The sequence below is a fragment of the Molossus molossus genome, unplaced genomic scaffold (genome assembly GCF_014108415.1).
Source record: "Molossus molossus isolate mMolMol1 unplaced genomic scaffold, mMolMol1.p scaffold_m16_p_15, whole genome shotgun sequence".
In the NCBI taxonomy this organism is placed as follows: domain Eukaryota; kingdom Metazoa; phylum Chordata; class Mammalia; order Chiroptera; family Molossidae; genus Molossus; species Molossus molossus.
Window position 1 is genome coordinate 74,714,123 of NW_023425350.1, and position 19,257 is coordinate 74,733,379.

Genomic DNA, 19,257 nt, shown 5'->3' on the forward strand with positions numbered 1-19,257 from the left:
GGGTGGGGCGCAGGTGGCAGCCCTGTCTGAAGTTGCACCCAAGGTGGTTCCAAAATATGCCCAGTCTGAGACCCACTGCCTTGTTCTCAGCTGTGTCCTTGGTCCAGAAGAGAGTGCACGCCCTGGTCCCATAGGCTCCCACTCCTTGATGCTGGACTGCTGCCCAAGGTGCTGTTTCTTCTCTGTTTCTTTCTTTTATTTAAGAATTCTTTGTTGTTAGTGTTATATTTTAGAGCAGTTTTAGTCTTTCAGAAAAAATTAATGGGAAAGTACGGAGAGTTCCCGTATGTTCACACACACACACAGTTTCTCCTGTTAGTAACATCTCGCATTAGTGTAGTATCTCTGTTAGAATTGATGAGCCATTCATGAAACGTTATTAACTGGAGTTCATTGTTTAAATTAGGGTTCACTCACCCAGCTGGTGTGGCTCAGTGGTTGGGCATTGACCCAGGCACCAAGAGGTCGCCAGTTCGATTCCAGGGGTGTGTGCCCAGGTTGTGGGCCCCATCCCCAGTGGGGGGCATACAGGAGGTGGCCAATCAATGTTCTCTCTTATTGCTGTTTCTCTCTCTCCCTCCCTCTCTCTCTAAAATCAATAAAGAAAAAAAATTTTAATTAGAAAGAAATTAGGGTTCACTCCTCGTGTTGTATGTTCTCTGGGTTTTAAGAAGTGTGTGATGACATCTCTCCTCTATTGAAGTCTCATACAGAACAGCTTCACTGTCCTAAAAATGCCCTGAGCCCCATTCCTCCCTCCTCACCCCAACCTCTGCGATCACCGATCTGTTACTGTCTCCAGGTGTCATATAGTTGGACTTATACAACATGTAGCCTTTTCAGAGGCTTCTTTCACTTAGTAAGTTGCACTGGAGGTTTTCCCTTGTCTTTTAGCAGCCGGATCACATTTCTTTTTATCGATCAATAATACTCTACCGTCTGTGTGAACCAGTGTGCTCATCCATCACCTGCTGAAGGACATCTTGGTTGCTTCCAAGTTTGGACAGTTATGAATAAAGTTGCTATAAAATTCAAGGGCAACTTTTTGGGGAAAATACCAAGGAGCACAATTGTTGGATCATATGGTAAGCCTATGTTTAGTTTTGTAAGAAACTGCCAGACTGTGTTTGAAAGTGGCTGTACCGCTTTGCATTCCCACCAACAATGAATGAAAGTCCTATTGCACCACACCCTTGCCAGCATTTGATGTCTTCTGTCTCGTTTCATTCCAGAGATCAGGAATATTCCAGAGTCTCAGGTTCAGAAATCCAAAGTGAGAGAGAATGTGATGGGCCGTGCATTCAGGAACATCACTGGGAAGCTCCTTAGTTGAGTCTAAATTCGCCTCAAACTCTTGCTTTCACAGGGGATGGTGATCTTATTGCCTTCCCAAGGCACGCTGAGGGGGCTCAACATCCTTAACAACAACCCAAGGATACACAGGTGGCAAAGTGAGGAAGTGGTTGCTTGGGGGTGAGACGTACTAGCTGGCCCCTCGCAGCCATCTTGGACAGCGAGGCGACCTTGAGAAAGAGAGACACATGCTGAGAATGGCGGAGCAGAAGTGGGGCACCCAGGATCCTACAGATTAGTCAGGTCCCTACACCAGTGTGGCTCACTCACCTCTGGACTTCTTTTTCATCAAAGAGGATGAAAATCTAGCTTATTTAAGCCCAGGTGGGTTTTTTGTTTTTGTTTTTGGACTCTGTTATTTGCACCTGAACTAATTCTAGCTGATATGAGTGGTTCAGTGGTTTGGCACAATGCAGGTCTGTCCTGCACACAGCAGGGTGCTCAACTGCGCCAGGTGACACCACGTAGGAGTGTGAGTTACAGAGGGCAGAGGAGAGATGCCTTGGGGACGGCTTCACCTACCCGGACACATCCTTGGCCCCATGAACAAACAGACCGGGGGCTGACAGGCTGTGTGTAATGCATGGGGGTGTGCAGTACATGTGTGTGGAGGGTGATATTCAGGGATATATGGGGGCTGGGTACAGGCTGGGTTACACAGGGCAGGAGAGGTTGTGGGGAACCAAAGGGAGGGCTTGTCTCAGGGGGATGGGGAGAAAGGGAAAGTGAAGAGGCCCACGGGGCAGGTTGTACAGCAGACAAACAAACAGAAGGTTCCGAAAGAAGGTGGGTAGAGCAGTCCTGGAGGAGAAGCCAGTGGGGGTGAGAGGCTAAGAACGGGCGGGTCAGAGCTTGTCAGGGTCCTGCTGGGCACCGGTTCTCCGCCCTGGGCACCAGCAGTGATGGGAAGACAGGGCTCTTTCTAAGGAAGGGTGGGTAGCGTGCGTCCTGAAGAACCAGAGCCCCCTGCCGACGGGCACGCCCCTGCTGTGCACGGGGGGTTCACCGTGTAATTGTGCCAATGAAATGTGTGCGTTTTAAAATACGGACTTGATAGGATTGTGTCTTTTGCACCACATGATGGACCCTGTGGTGACATCACTCCCTCCCCACACGGCCAGCTGCTGCCTTTGCCCTGCGTCCTTGCCCCAGTCTGCAGGGCGGGCAGTCCCCACGCTGGGCTCCCTGCTGGATCAGAAGGGGGAGCAAGAGTCTGGTCTCAGGTCCCTGCAGGCTCCTCCTCCTGTCTGTGACATCGCCTGTCACCCTGGCCCTCTTTCTCCCATGCCAGCCGACCTCCTGCCATCATCTGTGTACTTATTTGTCCATTTGTCATGTGCCTTGTCTGTTTTTCCACCCAGTCATCAGCTCCACAAGACCAGGACACACACACCTATCTGTCTCCCTCTCTCTCTCATTCATCACTGGACCCCCAGCACTTAGTCTGGTTAGGACTGGGGCTCTGCCACTGCCTTTAGGAAACAGCCCCACAGTGGAGCCTCCCCCCAGGAGGATCTGGGGACGTGCGTAGTTTTCCATTCCACACACACAGTGCCAGGAGAAAGTGGTGTTATGTGAAGTAACAGCTTCTTCTGAGGTGCAGATGGAAAAGTCACTTATTTTAGGCGATTCTTTTCTTCCCCTGCCCTCCTTCAAAGCATTGGTTCCATCTCAGGGGAGCCACCAGAGGGACACCTCCAGACCCTCAGCCTCTACACAGAGCCCAGCTGTGCGAGCCGTTAGTGCTGGCAGAAAAGGCCGGTCCCCTGGGCAGTCACCTCGGATGCCTGCTGTGGGCGTGGAGTCCAGGGAGAGGGAGCTGGCAGCTCCATCCCTGAGTTTCCTTCTGTGTCAGCTCTCCAAGCACACTCCCCAGCACAGGCAGTGCTCAGGAAACGCTGAGCGCATGGCCTACTTATAGGCAGCGTTAATTATGGGCTCTCTGGTGCCTGTCGCCACTGAGCCAGCTTCCCGGGCTGTGATAGGGACATTCATCCCCAGGCATCCCAGGCCCCTTCCTCTGAAACTGCTTCTGACACATCTGTATGGTCAGGCCGCTGGTGGAGTAACTGCTGGTGGGACAGGGCACCAGGCTGGAGGCTGGCGGGGCCAGCGCTGCTGTCGGGTTTAAAGCAGCAAGGCACCTGTGTGGGCCACAGTGGGAGGGGTGTGGGCCCCCGCACAGCGCCCTTTGGGGTCTGACATCCCTGGCAGGATGTTCCGGCCCAGCTGGGCCTCCCCGGGCCTCGCCCTAGCCTGATTCTCTTTCCATATGCGTCTTCCCCTCCCTGGAAAGTTCATCGGCCGCCCACACATGCGTGCACGTACGTGCACTGTCCCCAAGGGCCCTGGTAAACAGCTCTCCCTCCAGTGACGTCGCATTGTGTTTTGCAGACTTCATTCTTCCCAGCTCATTTGTGAGCGGGCAGGGGTATCATTACCGTTCTCTCACTTGTGAAGCTGCCTGAGAGGAAAAAAACAAACAAGGAAAGTTTTTCCTCCTCCAGGAGTCTGATTACTTGTTGGGTGAGCCCAGACCCATATACATTTCCAAAGAGAGAGACACTCGATGCCACCGAAGCAATGTCCTTGGATGGGACTCAGGGACCCTCTGCCCGCCACTCCACGGGCTGCTGGCTCTGCAGCCGGACTGGACTGTGGCCGAAACCTCTCAGTGAGTTTAGGCTACTTGATCACTTGCCTTGGTTTCTGGATGTGCCTCTTTGTCTTTGACATTTCTGTCGCTTTGCAAGGCGTGTGCTTCCTTTCCTGTTACCTGTGCATGCTCCTTGCCCTCCTCTCTTGCCAATTATTTCCCCTCCTCTGAGTAGGCTTCATACTTTGCACCTGCTTTGGTTTTCCCACGAACACACTCTTGTATTCATTTATCTGCCTGGCTCCTCTCCCTCCTAGACTGTGGGCTCCCTGAGGTCAAGTTCTCGACAGAGTCACCTTTATATCCTGAGCACCGGCATGGTTTGCTCACACATGGGGTGTAAGGAAGTGAGCCCTTAGGAGGGAGCACTCGCCTCCGATGGCCAAGGTTTGAGCACACACTGCTAATGCACCCCAGCCTGGCTCCCGGGGTCTTGATCCGATGCCTGATTCACCGTCAGACCCTGCGTTTGTGCTCCGGCACTGCCGGCTTATTCTGTGCGGTGTTCTCAGCGTCCCTCTTAGCCGTGCGCTGCTGGTCAAGTTTGTTTAGGGTTCTCTCCGTCCCTTCCCTCCGCTTCTTCCACCGCCTCCACGGGCATGAGGGGTATCTTGTGCAGAGACGACATTGTAGCATTTCGACTTTAGGAAACATACCCGGCCACACATTTTTAATTTTTCTATTCTGTTTCTAAAAATGACCTTAAATAGTCTGACAAAAGCAAAAGCCCCGAGTATGCAAGGTTCTCCCCTTGGTTGATGTGGTCAGATTATCACTCGTTCTGTAAAATGGTCAAGAAAGGATGTGCTCACAACCCGAGCTTGCTGAGAAGACACCAGCAGGGATGGTGGGCCTGGGAAACCCGGGATGTCGCAACGAGGGCTGTGGCCTCTGCGGCAGAGCCTGGGGCACCAAGACGGGCGTTTTCTCAGCCTTGCAGTTTTGAGGCCTCTGATTCAGGGCTCGTCAACTGGCTCAGCTCTGAGCCGCTCAGTGCCCTGGTGGCTGCCTGGCGGAGGGGTCAGGGCGCTGTCACCTCTGGGCCCTTGCACATCAAGGCAGCCATTGCTTGCAGATCAGAGAATGAAAGGCCAGGTTCCCAAAGCTCCAGCGAGCATCTGAAAACCACCGGGTGCTTTATCTCTGCAGGCGATGCCTGTGCTACCGAATGTAGAAACCGATCCCCTTTGGCTCTCTCCCAGCCCCTGCCGCGGGAAGCTTACGTCCTGTCTTCCTCTGCCCACTCTAACCCTTGCCTTCCTCCGGCCTGCCAGGTGAGGATGCGCACATGTGGTGCCCTCAGCTGCCAGAGATCAGGGAGGCACTCCACAGCCTGGGTGCCCACAGCCCTGCCTGGTGCCCACAGGCGCCCGCGGAGCACAGTGGGAGGTGAGTGCGGCCCCTTCCTCGCATCCTCTCATTCGTTCATCAGGTGCTGGACTCAGCTCAGACCTGTCCAAGTCACGTTACATAGGGCAGGTTTTCCCATACCAGCTACACCTCAGTGTTTTGTTAGGAAACAAAGCAAAGTATTACCCCCCAGAAACGAAGATTCTAAAAATATATTCATGCTGGGAAATATTAATTTAAAGTATGTCCTATAAATGTAACACAACTAGCTATTCATTACACAAAGCTATCGATTTCATTATCTGTGGAATGATCCTCCACTCAGTGAGCATTTATAAGTTAGAAAAAAAACCTTTCTTCTAATTTTTACATAAAATCATGTGCATTTATTTGAAGTAAAAAAAAAATAAAGTTACTAAACTCAGCCATAGCCCACATGGTGAAGCCCAGAGTCTGCGGGAATTACAGACAACCCCACATGAGTACCCGAGCACCTGAGCGTGTGACCTGCCAGGCTCCCAGACCCAGCTGTACAGAGAGAAACAGGCGTGATGCATCTTGCTGCTTGGTTGACCTCTCCCTGTCCCTTCCTGACTCAAAGCCCTCGCCACCCCACTGTTCAGTCCATCTCCGGGCCCACACCTAATGTCAGCTCATGGCCAGCAGGGCACAGGTGTACACGTGACTTCCACCATGCTCGATTTTGTTTTGTGGGTGCACCCTGTGTATGCTGGGCTGGGTGGGTACAGTGATGCTAATTTGCATAAGCATAGTCCCTGCCCTCGGGGAACAAAGCCATACAGTATACCTTAGTGAGGACTGTTGGATGGTGGCCAGGCCTGGGTTGTAAAAGCCATACATTTCATGAGCTTGTTCTACGGGTTATAGCATGTCTAAACTCTTTCTGGAGATTTCTGTTGGTTTGAGAAACAACAGAACATTTAGAACCCTGAATGGGCTATTACATGGGAGCCCCCCTCCTGTGGACAGTCCTTCATCCCAGAAGGTGCTGGGCCCCCTTCCTTTGCTCTGGTGGGCAGATGTCCATCTTGGGGGAAGACCCAAGTTTTCTAAAGAACCTTTTCCACGACTGTGTCTAGTAATTGTCTGCAAACCAAGCCACACTGGCTGTGCTGTACATGCCACGTACGTGCAAGCCTGCAGCTCCAGCCCCGCCCCCCAGTTCTGTAGCTGGTGTGATGGGCCGCTCTCCTCTTCCCCAGCACAACTGCACTCACACCACCACCTGGGATGGGTCAGGGGAGAATTATGCACAGAAAACACATGCACATCAGGAGTGGGGAGGGGGTGCTGTGGGGTTGGGGAGAGCCACTTCCAACTGTTCTGACGAGCACTTGGTACCCACGGGGAAAGTGGGAGGTGGCTCTGGAGACAACCACTCAGTCCACTCTGCACTCTGCAAAGGCCAGTCCCCTCTCCCACCCTTCTCTGTGGCTTACTGCCGCGGGTGCTTCAAGACAATCTACCTGGTTTGGAGGCCGCAGGAGGCAGGCAGGTGGGCACTGGGACTGTGGCCTTTTAAACGTGTCATCTGTTATACCTGGGCACACCAGCCCAGTGTGCAGTTTTGGCCTTACCGGGTGCGGTCAGCCCTGTGCAGGAGGCAGGCAGGTGGGCACTGAAACTGTGGGTGCCCTCAGCATAGCAGCCCCCAGGGAGAGCACCCTGTCGGCAGCCCGAGGGGGCTCTGTCCTGGGCGCCTCAGCAGCTCTTGGTTGTGGTGGGGGCAGTGCCCACACACTTCCCCACCCTCCTGCTGCTGAGAATATGGGAGTACCATACAGATAGTAACTATTACTTTTTCAACCCCTGGGAAAAGCAAATATGGAAACTGAGGGATGGTCCCCTCTTAAGATTACTCAGTGAGTGTAGAACAGTGTTGTGACCCAAACTCCAGTGCCTGGGTGCTGCTTGTGGGGCTGTGAGCCCTGCCCTGGCCAGCCAAGGACGGCTGAAGCCTGTCCCAGATGAGGCTGCTCATGGAGTCATATCGGCTCTCTCAGCCTGCTGAGTGCAGGAGGGGAACGGGGTTGCCAGGCCGCGGGTTCCTGTCTCGGTGGCCTCCTGCTGCGAGCAGTGGTGGAGGCGCGGAGTGTCCCAGAATAGCAGTCACAGTTTCAGTCGAGTGGCTCCTCAGAAAGGCAGGGAGTGGAGAGCCCTCTTCTATGGTCTGCTGTTTCCCAGGAGCGCATTCCAGGAGCTGTCCCCTCTCCACCTGGGAGGCGGGCATTCCCTCAGGGATGGGAGGGCTCTGGCACCAGACGCTCCCCCTGCCCAGCTCCCAGTTCTGCACTCTCCCTCTCTCGGGCAGCACCGAACTGTCCGAAAGCCCACTGCTCTGCAGCAGAGGCATGCAGCCTGCTCGGATGCCCCCCTTGGGATCTGAAAGCATCTTCCCCAAGCTTGCTCACCCTGTGCATACTCACAGGCTGCTACAGCTGCAACCCCCCTCGTTCTGACATAGCCCACCTGTGCCCGGATATAGATGCCAGCTTCACCCATTCCCTGGCCCTAGTAATGCTAAGATCTGGAAGAGCAGCTGACCCAGTCCTAGCCCTGTGCCCCAGCTTTGGTTTGTTGGCACCAGCTTCCCTAGTGCCTAGACACGGGTCTCTCCTTCTGGAGAGCAGAGAGAGCACCCCCCTCCCCCGCCAGAAGTAAAGGAGAACGGAGACCCTTCGCTGGCGTGTGCAGAGATGGCAGCAGCCACGCTGTCGTCAGTGTCTTTGGTTATTGAGAGCCTACTGCTAGCAGGACTCCGAGCTAGTTAACAAGAGTGGGAGAGTGGATGAGACATAAAGGGGCCTTGTCACAACCTCACCTCATGAGAGACCCTGAGCAAGAACCACTGAGCTGCTCCTGCATCCCAACCCACAGAAACTGAATGAGATCATAGATGTAGTTTCTAAGCCTCAGCATTGGGGGTAATTTGTTACACAGCAGTGGAGACGGGCACACACAGGGCACAGCTGAGTGGAGTGTCCCTGAACCTTGTTCTTGAGCAAGTGCGAGCCCCTCTATACACCTCAGTTCTCCCCTGGTGCCATTTCTCCTGTTTCCTCCCTTTGTTTCTGCCTTGCCTTAGGGTGCCTAAACGTGAGGCTAGCCTGAGCTGTGGTGAGCAGCAGGACACCCCCCAGGAGACCGCCTTGGACATCAGCCTGAGCTACATCTGTAAGGTGAGTCCGACAGCTGTCTCACTCACAGTCCAGACCCAGCAGGTGGTTCGGTGAGTTCCCGCTGGCACCGGCGAGTGCTCAGCACCCAGCGCTCACTGTCGGGCCATCACCTGCCACCTGAGGACCCCGTGGGGTCTGGACTCTGGCCTCACTGCTTATCTCAGCTCCTGTGCAACACGGCCGAGGGCTCACATGCCGACCCTCCTGCCTGCCCTGGTGTTTCTCTGCTCTCCAGTTCCTGACACTGTGTGCCCTAGCTCAGCCAGGGGCCACCACCGATGGGAACCTCCTGGACCTGATGGAGCTAATGTGCAGAGCTGGCCTGGACGTGGGGCTGCGCCTGCTGCCCAAAACCGACCTCCAGCAGCTCCTGCTCCAGCTTCTCGAGAACATCCGGCAGTGGCCGGGAAAGGTACGTTGAGCCCTGGGCCCAGCCCAACCCGGCCTCCTCTAGAAAGTCCCGAGTCTTTTAGCCTGCCCTAGGTGGGGATGGCACTGCTCTGAGGTTATGAGGTCACTGGGAGGCCAGGGAACATTGTTTCTGTCCCTGGCCTCCATGACTGGCCCTCTTACCCTCCAAGAGGGCTGGTGGAGAGGTCAGGGTGGCCCCTTCCCCACCCCTGTGGTGCTGGCTGTCCCCACAGCTGCAGCAGCTGTGCAGTGCCCTGAGCTTGGCGTCGGATCACCACCACAACCTGCTGGCCCTCGTTCAGTTCTTCCCAGACGTGACCTCCCGGAGCAGGTGGGTGCTTCTTCGCCGCTGCCTCCTCCCTCTGCACTCGTCCTGCCCCTGGGACAGGTGAGGTGTGGGGTCCAGACCATCCCACAAACCTCCCCCTCTCAACGGGGCTCTAAAACCCAGGAGAAAGAACTAAAAATACAACTCAGTAATGAGTTCATTACAAACGAAAAAAAGCCTAATTTCCTTGCCATGGTTTTATTAGCAAAACAATTGCCTTGAACAATTAGCTTGTGAATGTGGTGTCCCGCCCTCCTTTGTGCTGCCCCCCCCCAGTCGTTGATGGCATGTTTCTTCCTGGTCATTGGGGCCTCAGCTGCCTGTGTTCCTGACCCCCCACTCCCCACCTTTCACACTCAGTTTCTTATACTATTTTGCTTCGCAGCCTTGATCTCAGCCCCAGATGATCTTGCTGTTTGTTTCTTGTTTATGACGGCCTCTCCCAGGAGAGCAGGTCCAGTCCACCCATGTCCAGAGCAGCACCTGCACACTGCTGAGCAAGGCGGGCACTCAGCCGCAGGGAGCTGTGCCCCTCCCGGGGCCTGGCCTCCATCGCCCCTCTCCTCTTCCTGCTCCCACTGTAGGCCGTAGTCTCGGGACTTACTGCCCTTCCCTGAGCAGACCATTCCCCAGGTCCTCTGCTGTCCATTTGCAGCTCCTCCCACCCTCCCAACCAGGCCTGTCCTGGGCCCCACTGGGGAAGACCCCAGCCTTCACAGGACCCTCCCCCAGGGCCAGCCCCCTGCAGCCCCTTCCCCACGGTGGCTTCTGGGGCAGTTTGGAGTTTCATTCAGCTTCCTGTCCCCAGGGCCCAGCTGGGTTTGATCATCCTGAGCCCAACCCCAGTCCTGAGATGGGGGCTCAGTCTCTTTCCTATGAGTCTGGTTGAAGGAGAGGCCTCTCTGCAGTCCTGAAGGGAGGCTTTCCCTCCATATTGGAGGACCTGGGCCATACACACCTGCGCATGCGCACGGCACACACGACGAGCCACACTGTTTCCCCGGCCGCACGGTGTTCCCCAGTGTCGGCAGTCAGGCCCTCCTCCGGATGCTCATCCCGTGACTGCCCATGTGTGCGGACTTGACACATTCGTGCACATATTTCTACAGGATAAGTTTATTGAGGTGAAATTGCAGTCCTAGCATATGCACGTTTAAAATTTGGCCTCCAGCCCTGACCGGTTTGGCTCAACAGAGCAATGGCCCTCTGACCAAAGAGTCGTGGGTTCAATTCCAGTCAAGGGCACGTACCTCGGTTGTGGTTTGCCTCTGGCCCTGGTCAGGCTTGTGCGAGAGGCAAACACTCCATGTATCTCGCTCACATTGATGTTTCTCTCTCCCTCCTTCTCTTCCACTCTCTCTCTCTCCCTCCCCCTGTATCCAAAGATAACTGGAAAAAATATCCTTGGTTGAGGATTAAATATATATATATAAAATATATATATATATATAAAAATATAAAATTTGGCCTCCATAAAGAACTTGTGTCAATTATCAACACCACCAGTGGATGTGAAAACGCCTGCTTCTGCGCATTATCATTAATACTGTGTGTTCTCGGTTTTGTTATACCATGTGCATGTGAGCTCCCTCTTCCCTATAGCCGTGACCATCCACGTGTGTGCATGTGAGCTCCCTCTCTTCTTCTTACTTCAGGGTACACTTTGGCCGTCGGTCCAGATTGGATCAGAAAGGGTTTCTCATTCTTTCTACAACTGCCCTGTAGTCACAGTGGCTTTCAGGTGCCACCCGCCCACCCCTGAGCCCTGCCCCTGTGGTGGCGATGTTGGAGGAGCTTGCTGGTGGCCTTGTTCTGCCTGTGCTGGTGGCTCCATCGCTGGACCCAATGCCCAGACCAATTCCAGGATGGAAGGCATGTTGTTGTACATGGGCTGTCGCCTTCTAGGTCCACCAGCTAGCTGGCTCCGCGCTGAGTGAGAAGAGTGAGGTGGCAGGCCTCCCCCACCCACATTGATGACCAAGACGTCAAGAGATGCACAGCCCTGGCCAGTTTGGCTCAGCGGTTAGAGCGTCGGCCTGCGGTCTGACCCGGGTTCGGTTCCCGCTAAGGGCATGTACCTCGGTTGCAGTTTGTCCCCAGCCCTGGTTAGTCATGCGGGTGGCAGCCACTTGATGTGTCCCTTTCACGTCGATGTTTCTCTCTCTCTCTCTCTCTTCCTCTCTCTCCCTCCCGCTCTATCTGAATAAAAAATAGAAAAAAAAGTCCTCAGGTGAGGATAAAAAAAAGAGAGATGCACCATAGATTGAAGGCAGAGTTGAGCTTAACCCTGGAAAATGGAAGTAAATACTAGGGAAACCCACCTGAAGGGAAGGTTCTTAAAGGGATGCTGTCTGGGTACCACAGCCCCTCAGAGGTAGCCCTGGCCGTCCAGCTTCTGTCCAGGCCCAGCACCTGTTCCCAGCAGAGCCTGCAGCCACTTCCAGGAGCCCCGTTGAGAAGATGAGCAGAGGGCTGCTTTTGCTCCCCTAAAAGCCAATGGACTTTCCCAGGCTCCCTCCATCAGCACCTTGAATGTTCATTAAGTATCTCCTGCGTGTTGCCACCCGCCCAAGGCTTCCTAACATCGCAGAAGTGGCCCTGACGGTGGCAGAGAGTTCTTCGCCCAGTGTCCACAGGAGGTGCGGGGACAGGACAGCTCCTCTGTCCGTGGTGTGCTCATCCCTGCCCTCGTCCGGGCATCTCGGCCAGATCAAGCAAATGCCTTTGAAATGCGCAGACCCTCTGACAAAGAATTTAACCAGAAATAGTAAGGACTCGGCATAGTGATGTTTGTAAGAGTGAAAGATTGGACACAGCCTCAGTGGCTCACCCTAAATTAGATTTTGCTCATGCTGCCGAATAGTTTAGAGTACTTAACAACATCACGGAGAAAGGGACACTTAACAAAATTACGCTAAGTTAAAAAGGCTATGCGTCTGTATGTAAATTGTAATCCCAGTTTTGTTTAGGGGGAAAGTAGTCTTTGTGGTTTGAGATTAACATACATGATTTATGTCGTCTTTGGGCTCATTTCTCTTTTCCAAATACCCTATTGGCCTGCCTGCTTCTGCTTTTGCACCAACATTCTGTTCTCACCATTTAGCCAGAGTCACTAAAAAAAAAATTTTTTTTTCTGTATTGATTTTAGAGAGAGGAAGGGAAAGGGAGGGAGAGAAAGAGATAGAAACATCTATGAGAGAGAACATCGATTGGCCGCCTCCTGCATGCCCCCACTGGGATTTGGCCCACAACCTGGACATGTGCCCTGACCAGGAATCAAACTTGGTACATGGGTCAACGCTCAACCACTGAGCCACACCGGCCAGGCACCAGATTAACTTTTATTTAATGATTTTTTTTTTAATCCTCACCCGAGGATATTTTTGCATTTATCTTCAGATAGAGTGGGAGGGAGAGAGGGAGGAAGAGAGAGAGAGAAACATCGATGTGAGAGAGAGACATCGAGTGGTTGCCACCCACCTGACCCTAACCGGGGCCGGGGACAAATCGCAACCAAGGTACATGGCTCTTAGCAGAAACCGAACCCAGGACTCTCTGGTCCGTGGGCCGACACTCTAACCACTGAGCCAAACTGGCCAGGGTTATTTAATTATTTTTTTAATGTTTTGTCACAGAACATTTCAAATACACAGAAGTAGAGCAGTGAGCTGGGCTCCAGCCCCCACGTTCCGTCCCAGCAGGTGCCCACTGTGGCCGTGCGAGTCCTCCACCCTACCTGCTCTCCCCACCTTTCCCGCCCCAGGTCAGTGGGAACAGGGCCCAGACAGAAGACCATTTTATTTCATTAGGTATCTCAAAAAGTCAAGGCTCTGTGTTTTTTGTTTGTTTGGTTGGTTTTTTTCACAAAATAGTTATCGCACCTAGAACACCTAACAGTAAAAGAACTACCACAAAAAATTGAGTCATTTCCTTAAGAATCCCCCAAGGCTTAGCATCTTATTTGGAAGGAAGTTTCCAGATGGCCTGTGAGGCGCCTTGGGATGTGGCCCCTGCCCACTGCTCTGCCCTCACTATCCCGGGGACACATGGAGACTTGCATCTTGATGTCCCCTCTTTCCAGCATGCTCCCCTCCCCCCACATTGGCAGGAGACTCACACTTGCACATCATGGTGGTCTCTGTCTGCCCAAATGTCACCTCCTCAAAGAACCCTCAGCTGATCATCTTTTCCAGCCTAGCCCCCTCCTCAGGGCTTCCAGGGCTTGTTCTTTGTTTTTCTTCCTGACTTGCCATCAGATGTCAGCTGTCCCTGCAGGTGTCTCGGTGCCGGAGCAGCGGCTGGAATGACCCGGTGCTCACTGAATGGTTGATGAGTACACGTAAACATTGGCTCTCTTCTTATCTCTGCTCCTGTGGCAGACACATTCAGGTTGTGGCTTTTTTATTTTCAAGGGAAGGTAGACAGTTGTTCCCAGACATTGGACATTCCTTCCTGTGTTCTGGTTGGGGGAAATTCCTCGTCACGCCTCCCTCTACACAGAAGCCAAGGGCCAGATAGCCCTCTGTCCCTTCTCAGGAGCTGGAGTGGGCACACGAGTTGGCTGGGCTCCTGGGGAAGGAGCCCGGGCAGCAGCCCTCCCCACTCTTCCTGGGCAGGGACCTGCTGCTTACTGCTGTCACATGTCCCTTGGCCCTGACTGGTTTTCAAGACCAGTTCTTCACCTTCCCGTGAATCCCAGAGCTCCCTGGCACCTCCTCAGTATAGTCCTTTCGGTCTGAAGCAGCCGGATCCTGACCCCCAACGGAGAGCTGGCCGATGCCGCGGGCGGCAGGTGGCCTTGGAAAACTGCAGCCTCAGAGTCCTGAGGTCCGCATGTCAGGCCCAGAGCAGCGACAGGCCTGGGAGTGCCATAGCTCGCTCCAAGGCCACCTGTCTCCGCCATGTGCCATGTGCCCTCCTCCAGACCTTCCTCCTGCAGTCATTCCTTCTTACTCCTGCACCCTTAGCTTCTGTTTTCTGCTGCCTCGTTCTCCGCAGCAGATGATCGCCCTGGGGAGTCTCCTCCCTGAGAACACCTGCAGCTCCACCCACCGTTCCCTCCAGCTCCTCCACACCCCCCTCCCCGTTTCCTCTTGCTCCCTGTCTGAACCCCAGACACATACTGGGTTCTTCAGAGCTCAGAGTGTTGTAGGGAGTTCTCACCTGAGAAGACAGCCATTCAGAACATTCTAGAAGGAGGCACTACAGTGTAAAAAAACCCTCAATATTTCAGAAGGTTTTGAAATTTGGGGGAACAAGAAACAGAAAGGTCATGTCTAGGAGTCAGGGGCCACGGCTGCAGCTGGGGAGCGGCCAGCGGAGGAGAGGAGGGCACGAAGACCCAGAAGTGAGAGGCACCGGCTGAGAGGGTCCGGCTCGGCCGAGCGAGTGTGCGGGAGGTGGGAGGACTGACTGAGCTAGAAGTGGAGGACACGCCTCCTCTGGCCACCCCATCTCCGCTCTCACTCCTTGCTTTTCTCCTGTCACCTGTGACCTGGTGCTTTGTCTCAGAAACCGGTGTATCACCCTCTTCCCGGCTTCGCAGGGCCATTCTCTGACCCCTCCCTGCCTGCCCCTCCCCAGTCGCTGTCACTGACTGCGCACCCTCCGCTGCCCCTGGAGCCTTGCTGCCTCAGGGTTCTGTCCCAGGCCCTCTTCTCTGTCACTGGCACAGTCTTGGGCACCTTCTGGGCAGGGCACTGGGGTTCTCTGCCTATGCCCACATGGTGCCCTGTCCACATGGGACTCAGGCGCTGCTGGAGTGTCGTTGCCTTGCCAGCCCGGCCAGGAGTTGCCTCCGTGGAAGAGGCCATTTTCCCCAAGGTTGGGCCCCTTCCTTGGGAGCAGCCCAGTGGTGAGGATACAAAGGCCTCACTCGGGATGTCTCTGAAGGGCCTCGCCAGCCCCAGAGCTTTTTTGGGGGTCAGCTTTGCTGTGAGTGCATCGCAGCCTGGCCTCCCCTTGGCCCAAACCTGCTTGCTTACTCCCCTCCAGGGACAATCCCCGACCTGAGACCCCCATCTCATCCACATCGTGGCTTCAAGTCTGCTACATGCTGGGGCGCCCAAGGCCGTACCTGTGGCCAGACTTTTCCTTTCAGCACCAGATCTGTGTGGGAAGGTATTTCCAGTTAGCGTGTGCAGCAGAATTCACCACCTTCCCAGAAGGGCCACCGCCCCTGCCGTCCATGGCCCCGTGGTGGCATCAGCACCCGCCTGAAGCCCGGGGTGTACGGGCACCTTCGTGCCGCCAGGCTGCCCTGCTCCCGCAGCACTCCTCTCCGTGCCATCCTGCCGTGGCTGCCGCGGCTCCAGCTCGCACAGCCCGCCCTGAGTTCCTGCCAGAGAACCGGGCTGTCCCTGGCGGGCTCTGTCCCTCGGCCCAGCCCCGCACTGCCCAGTGGCCCAGGAGCTCCTATGCACAGTCCTTTCGGCTCCTGTCCTCAGGATGAAGTCAAGCAGCCAGCCTCACATGAGGGCCGCGGGCCCCTTCCAGGCCCACCTCCTCCCCATCCCGCCCCTGCCCCGCAGGCTGCCCTGCGCCCACCGTGTCCTCAGTCTCCACAGCCACCAAAGCCACGCGCATTTGTCTCCGAGCTTTTCGTCATCTGTTCCCTCTTCTTTTGTAAAAAAAATTTTTTTAGCCCTGGCTGGTTTGGCTCAGCTGTTAGAGCGTCATCCTGTGGACCAGAGACTCCCGGGTTCGGTTCCTGCTAAGGGCACGTACCTCGGTTGCAGTTTGTCCCGGGCCCCAGTTGGGGTCGTGTGGGTGGCAGCCAGTTGATGTGTCTCTCTCACGTCGATGTTTCTCTCGCTCTCTTCACCCCTCTCTCCCTCCTGCTCTATCTGAAGATAAATGCAAAAATGTCCTCAGGTGAGGATAAAAAATAAATTAAAAACAAATTTTTAAATTGATTTTTAGAGAAGAGTCGGGGGAGAGAGAAAGAAAGAAACATTGACTTGCCGCAACCCTGGCATGTTGGGACACCGTGCCAGCCAACTGAGCCACCCGCCAGGCTGTTCCTCTTCTCGGAGAAGCCTCTTCTCCTCACCTCACGACTAGGCCAGAGCAAGGCCTCTCCCGGAAAGCCGCCACGGCCTCTGGTTGCTGGCGCTCTTTGCAGACCCCTTGGGCTGGAGCATCCTGGGGGAGGCATGTGACCTGCGGTCTGGTCCGCAGCCTGGCGAGGAGGGGCTCGCTGAGCATGCCTGTGGAGCCGTTGCTTCTGGAGGGCAGACTTCAGAAGGCGTAGAGAGGTGATTTTTTAGTAGCAGACTGCGAAAAGGAAGGTGGCTCAGGTGGGAGCGGAGATCCTGCAATAAAACTGACTGTGCATTGCAAAGGACCCCAGCAAGGGAAAAGGTGGGAAGTAGCCAGAGGCTACTGGATCCCAGACTGGGAGATGGGGGACAGGGGAAGGCAATAGACAGCACGGAGCAGTGATGATACTGTGGGGAAACTGAGGCCCGTCAGAGGGGTGTGCAGTTAGTTTTGAATCAAGGAGTGCAGTTGGGCTGACTGAAATGTTGAGATGGAGAGAAAAGACACTACGGAATTCCTCTCGTGTCTTTGTCTGGACTCAAAGATTGACCAAAGGGATTTGGAGTCTCAGGAAGTGGAGGAGACTATATGACAGCATCTGGCCGTGTGGAACCACGTGAAGCCCCTCCGGTGGAGGGAGGTGTGCAGATGGGGTGCCCTGGGGGGGGAGCTGGGAACTGGGAGTGGGGTGCAGAGGTGCTCTCCTCTGTCAGTGCAGTTCCCTGGGAGATGGCTTGAGAGCACAGAACAGCCGGAAGCGTTGCTGTCCAGGGTTCCTGGGGACAAATCGTACCAGACTGGCTTCATTTCTTTTCTGCCAGGCCAGCCAGAAAGTACTCTGGAGACCTAGGTTTTCCCAGGGCGTTGGATAGAGATGTCGTTGCATCTTGTGGACATTGAGGAAATGGGCTGAGTGATGTAAAACTAGACGGGCTCATCATCAAAAGGTACTGCTGGCCGCTAGTCTGCCTGGGGCCGGCCCTGTGGCCACAGGGTTGTCTTCACCAGCAGCTTGCCGAGGGCAGACCCAGCATCTCGGATGAGGCCACCAGTGGAACAATAGTCAGATTCACGCATGACATGAATACAACTGACAGCAAATGGAAGATCCCAGAAGATCTCAACAGACCACAATGACAGACTGGGTAGAAAAGAGAGACCCAGCCGTACAATTAAAAACGAGGTGTAGGAAGTGGGACTTGACAGCGAGACGTGTGAAGAAGATTTTGCGCTCGGTCTGTTAACTGCACAGCATCGTGGGGCCGCATGAAAATGAGCACCAGCTTCAGCTCGGGGCCTCCCCTGACCGGACTGCAGGTCCTCAGGGGCTGGAGGGCCTGACCCAGAGTGGCAAAGGGGAGGAGACTGGCTGGAGCGCCTGGAGAACGGGGGAGCACGGCAGCTTCCCTCCAGCACGTGGAGGGCCTGCTTGGATGTCAGGGGGGATTGTTAAGGTGTTTTCTAAACCTAAGGTTATAATACCAAAAACAAAGGAGGAGGGAAGGAGGGAGGAAGTTGTCTTGGGATTGTCCATCTGAACTTTATTTCTAAACAGCAGTAACCTTTATATTTAGCTATAACCTGCATGCAGGAAAAGACACACAGAAGCAGATGCCCAGTGCACTTTGCAATGGGGACCGTCCATGTAGCCACCACTACGTCATGGGAGAGACTGTCACCGGCTCCCGGAAGCCCCTCGGGCCTCTCCCAGACATTCCCTCCCCGACTCCCATCACGCAGCCTGGTTCTGTGCGATTTCGATCATGCGCAGAAATGGAACTGCGGAGCTCGCTCTCTCGGCCGCCCTGGAGGAGCATCAGCTTGTGTGGGTTTCACCATGTGGAAGAGGATAGATCCTTCCCATGGCCCTCTGGCCGTTCAACAAAAAGGTCTGTGGCTGTCTGTACCCTGCTGTCACTTCCTGTCCCCACTATGTTGCCCACACTCGAGTGCCTCAGCCTCTCAATGACCAGCAGACCACAGAGGAGGTGGCCCTCATCTCTTGGCCCAGACCTGGCTCGTTCTGCCTGGGCAGCACGTGCACATGTGTAGGGTGGGCGGCTCTAGGCGGAGGGCTGAGGGCAGGGGCATGAGAGGTGGCGGTGCCAAGTGGGGCCCAGACCCCCGGACAGGCACACTGGGCGTTGGGCCGCATTTCCGGGAGGAACCGGCCACTGTTGTTGCTTCCTGAGCTGCCCTAGAGACGCGGGAAAGGCAGCTCCCGCCTTTGGCCAGATGCCTGATGGCCTTGTAGGGTAGTTGAGCCTTGGCAGGGCCTGGTTCCCCTCTGAAGGAGTGAGGACAGGGGCACCAGAGGGGCCCATGGACTGCAGGGTACTGGCCACGCTGCCCCTTGGAGAAGCTGAGGGGAGGCCTGCATTTCACTCCCCGGCTCTGCTTCATGTTTGGAAAAATCATTTCCAAATTTCCCAGCACTGCGGGCTCCTCTGAGTGCTAATCCAGTGTCCTGGTCTTAGGGAGGCCTTTGGGAGTGGCGGGGGCAGGGCCAGGCAGAGGCCTGGCCAGCTGTGAGCAGGAGGGCTGGAGTCTTGCCTTATATGACAGTGGCTGGGATGGCTCCAGGGGCTTTGCATCCTGCTTTGTCCGGCCTGGTTTGAGTTCCGGGAGGCTTTGCTGAGTGGGGTCAGGCAGCTTCCAGGGAGGAGGAGCCCAGACCAACTTCAGCCGGGCCTGGCCCTCTGCCTGGCCCCCGCGTCGGGGTGTTTGGGGTACATCTTTGCTTTTTCTCCTTTGCAGAGTGAGTTCTTAGGCTAAAGTTAAAAAGGGATCCTGCTCCCTCCCTGTGGGAACAGAGTGCAGGGGGCTGTGTGTAAAGGCAGGGAGAGCCGTCAGGATACAAGGCAGTGGGCAGGCAGGCGGCGAGGGGGCACCACTCTCAGATGTCGGTTTCTTTTTAT

The 19,257-nt window shown here is 55.0% G+C and overlaps 1 protein-coding gene across 1 annotated transcript in view; it reads left to right on the plus strand.

Moving 5' to 3' along the window:
- FAM178B (family with sequence similarity 178 member B) overlaps nt 1-19,257 on the plus strand; it is an 81,678-nt gene that overhangs the window by 33,634 nt on the left and 28,787 nt on the right. Inside the window, exons 8-11 of the mRNA XM_036263508.1 lie at nt 5,284-5,398; nt 8,466-8,559; nt 8,795-8,971; nt 9,204-9,301. Coding sequence (XP_036119401.1) covers nt 5,284-5,398; nt 8,466-8,559; nt 8,795-8,971; nt 9,204-9,301 — 484 coding nt within the window. The remainder of the gene's footprint in view (nt 1-5,283; nt 5,399-8,465; nt 8,560-8,794; nt 8,972-9,203; nt 9,302-19,257) is intronic.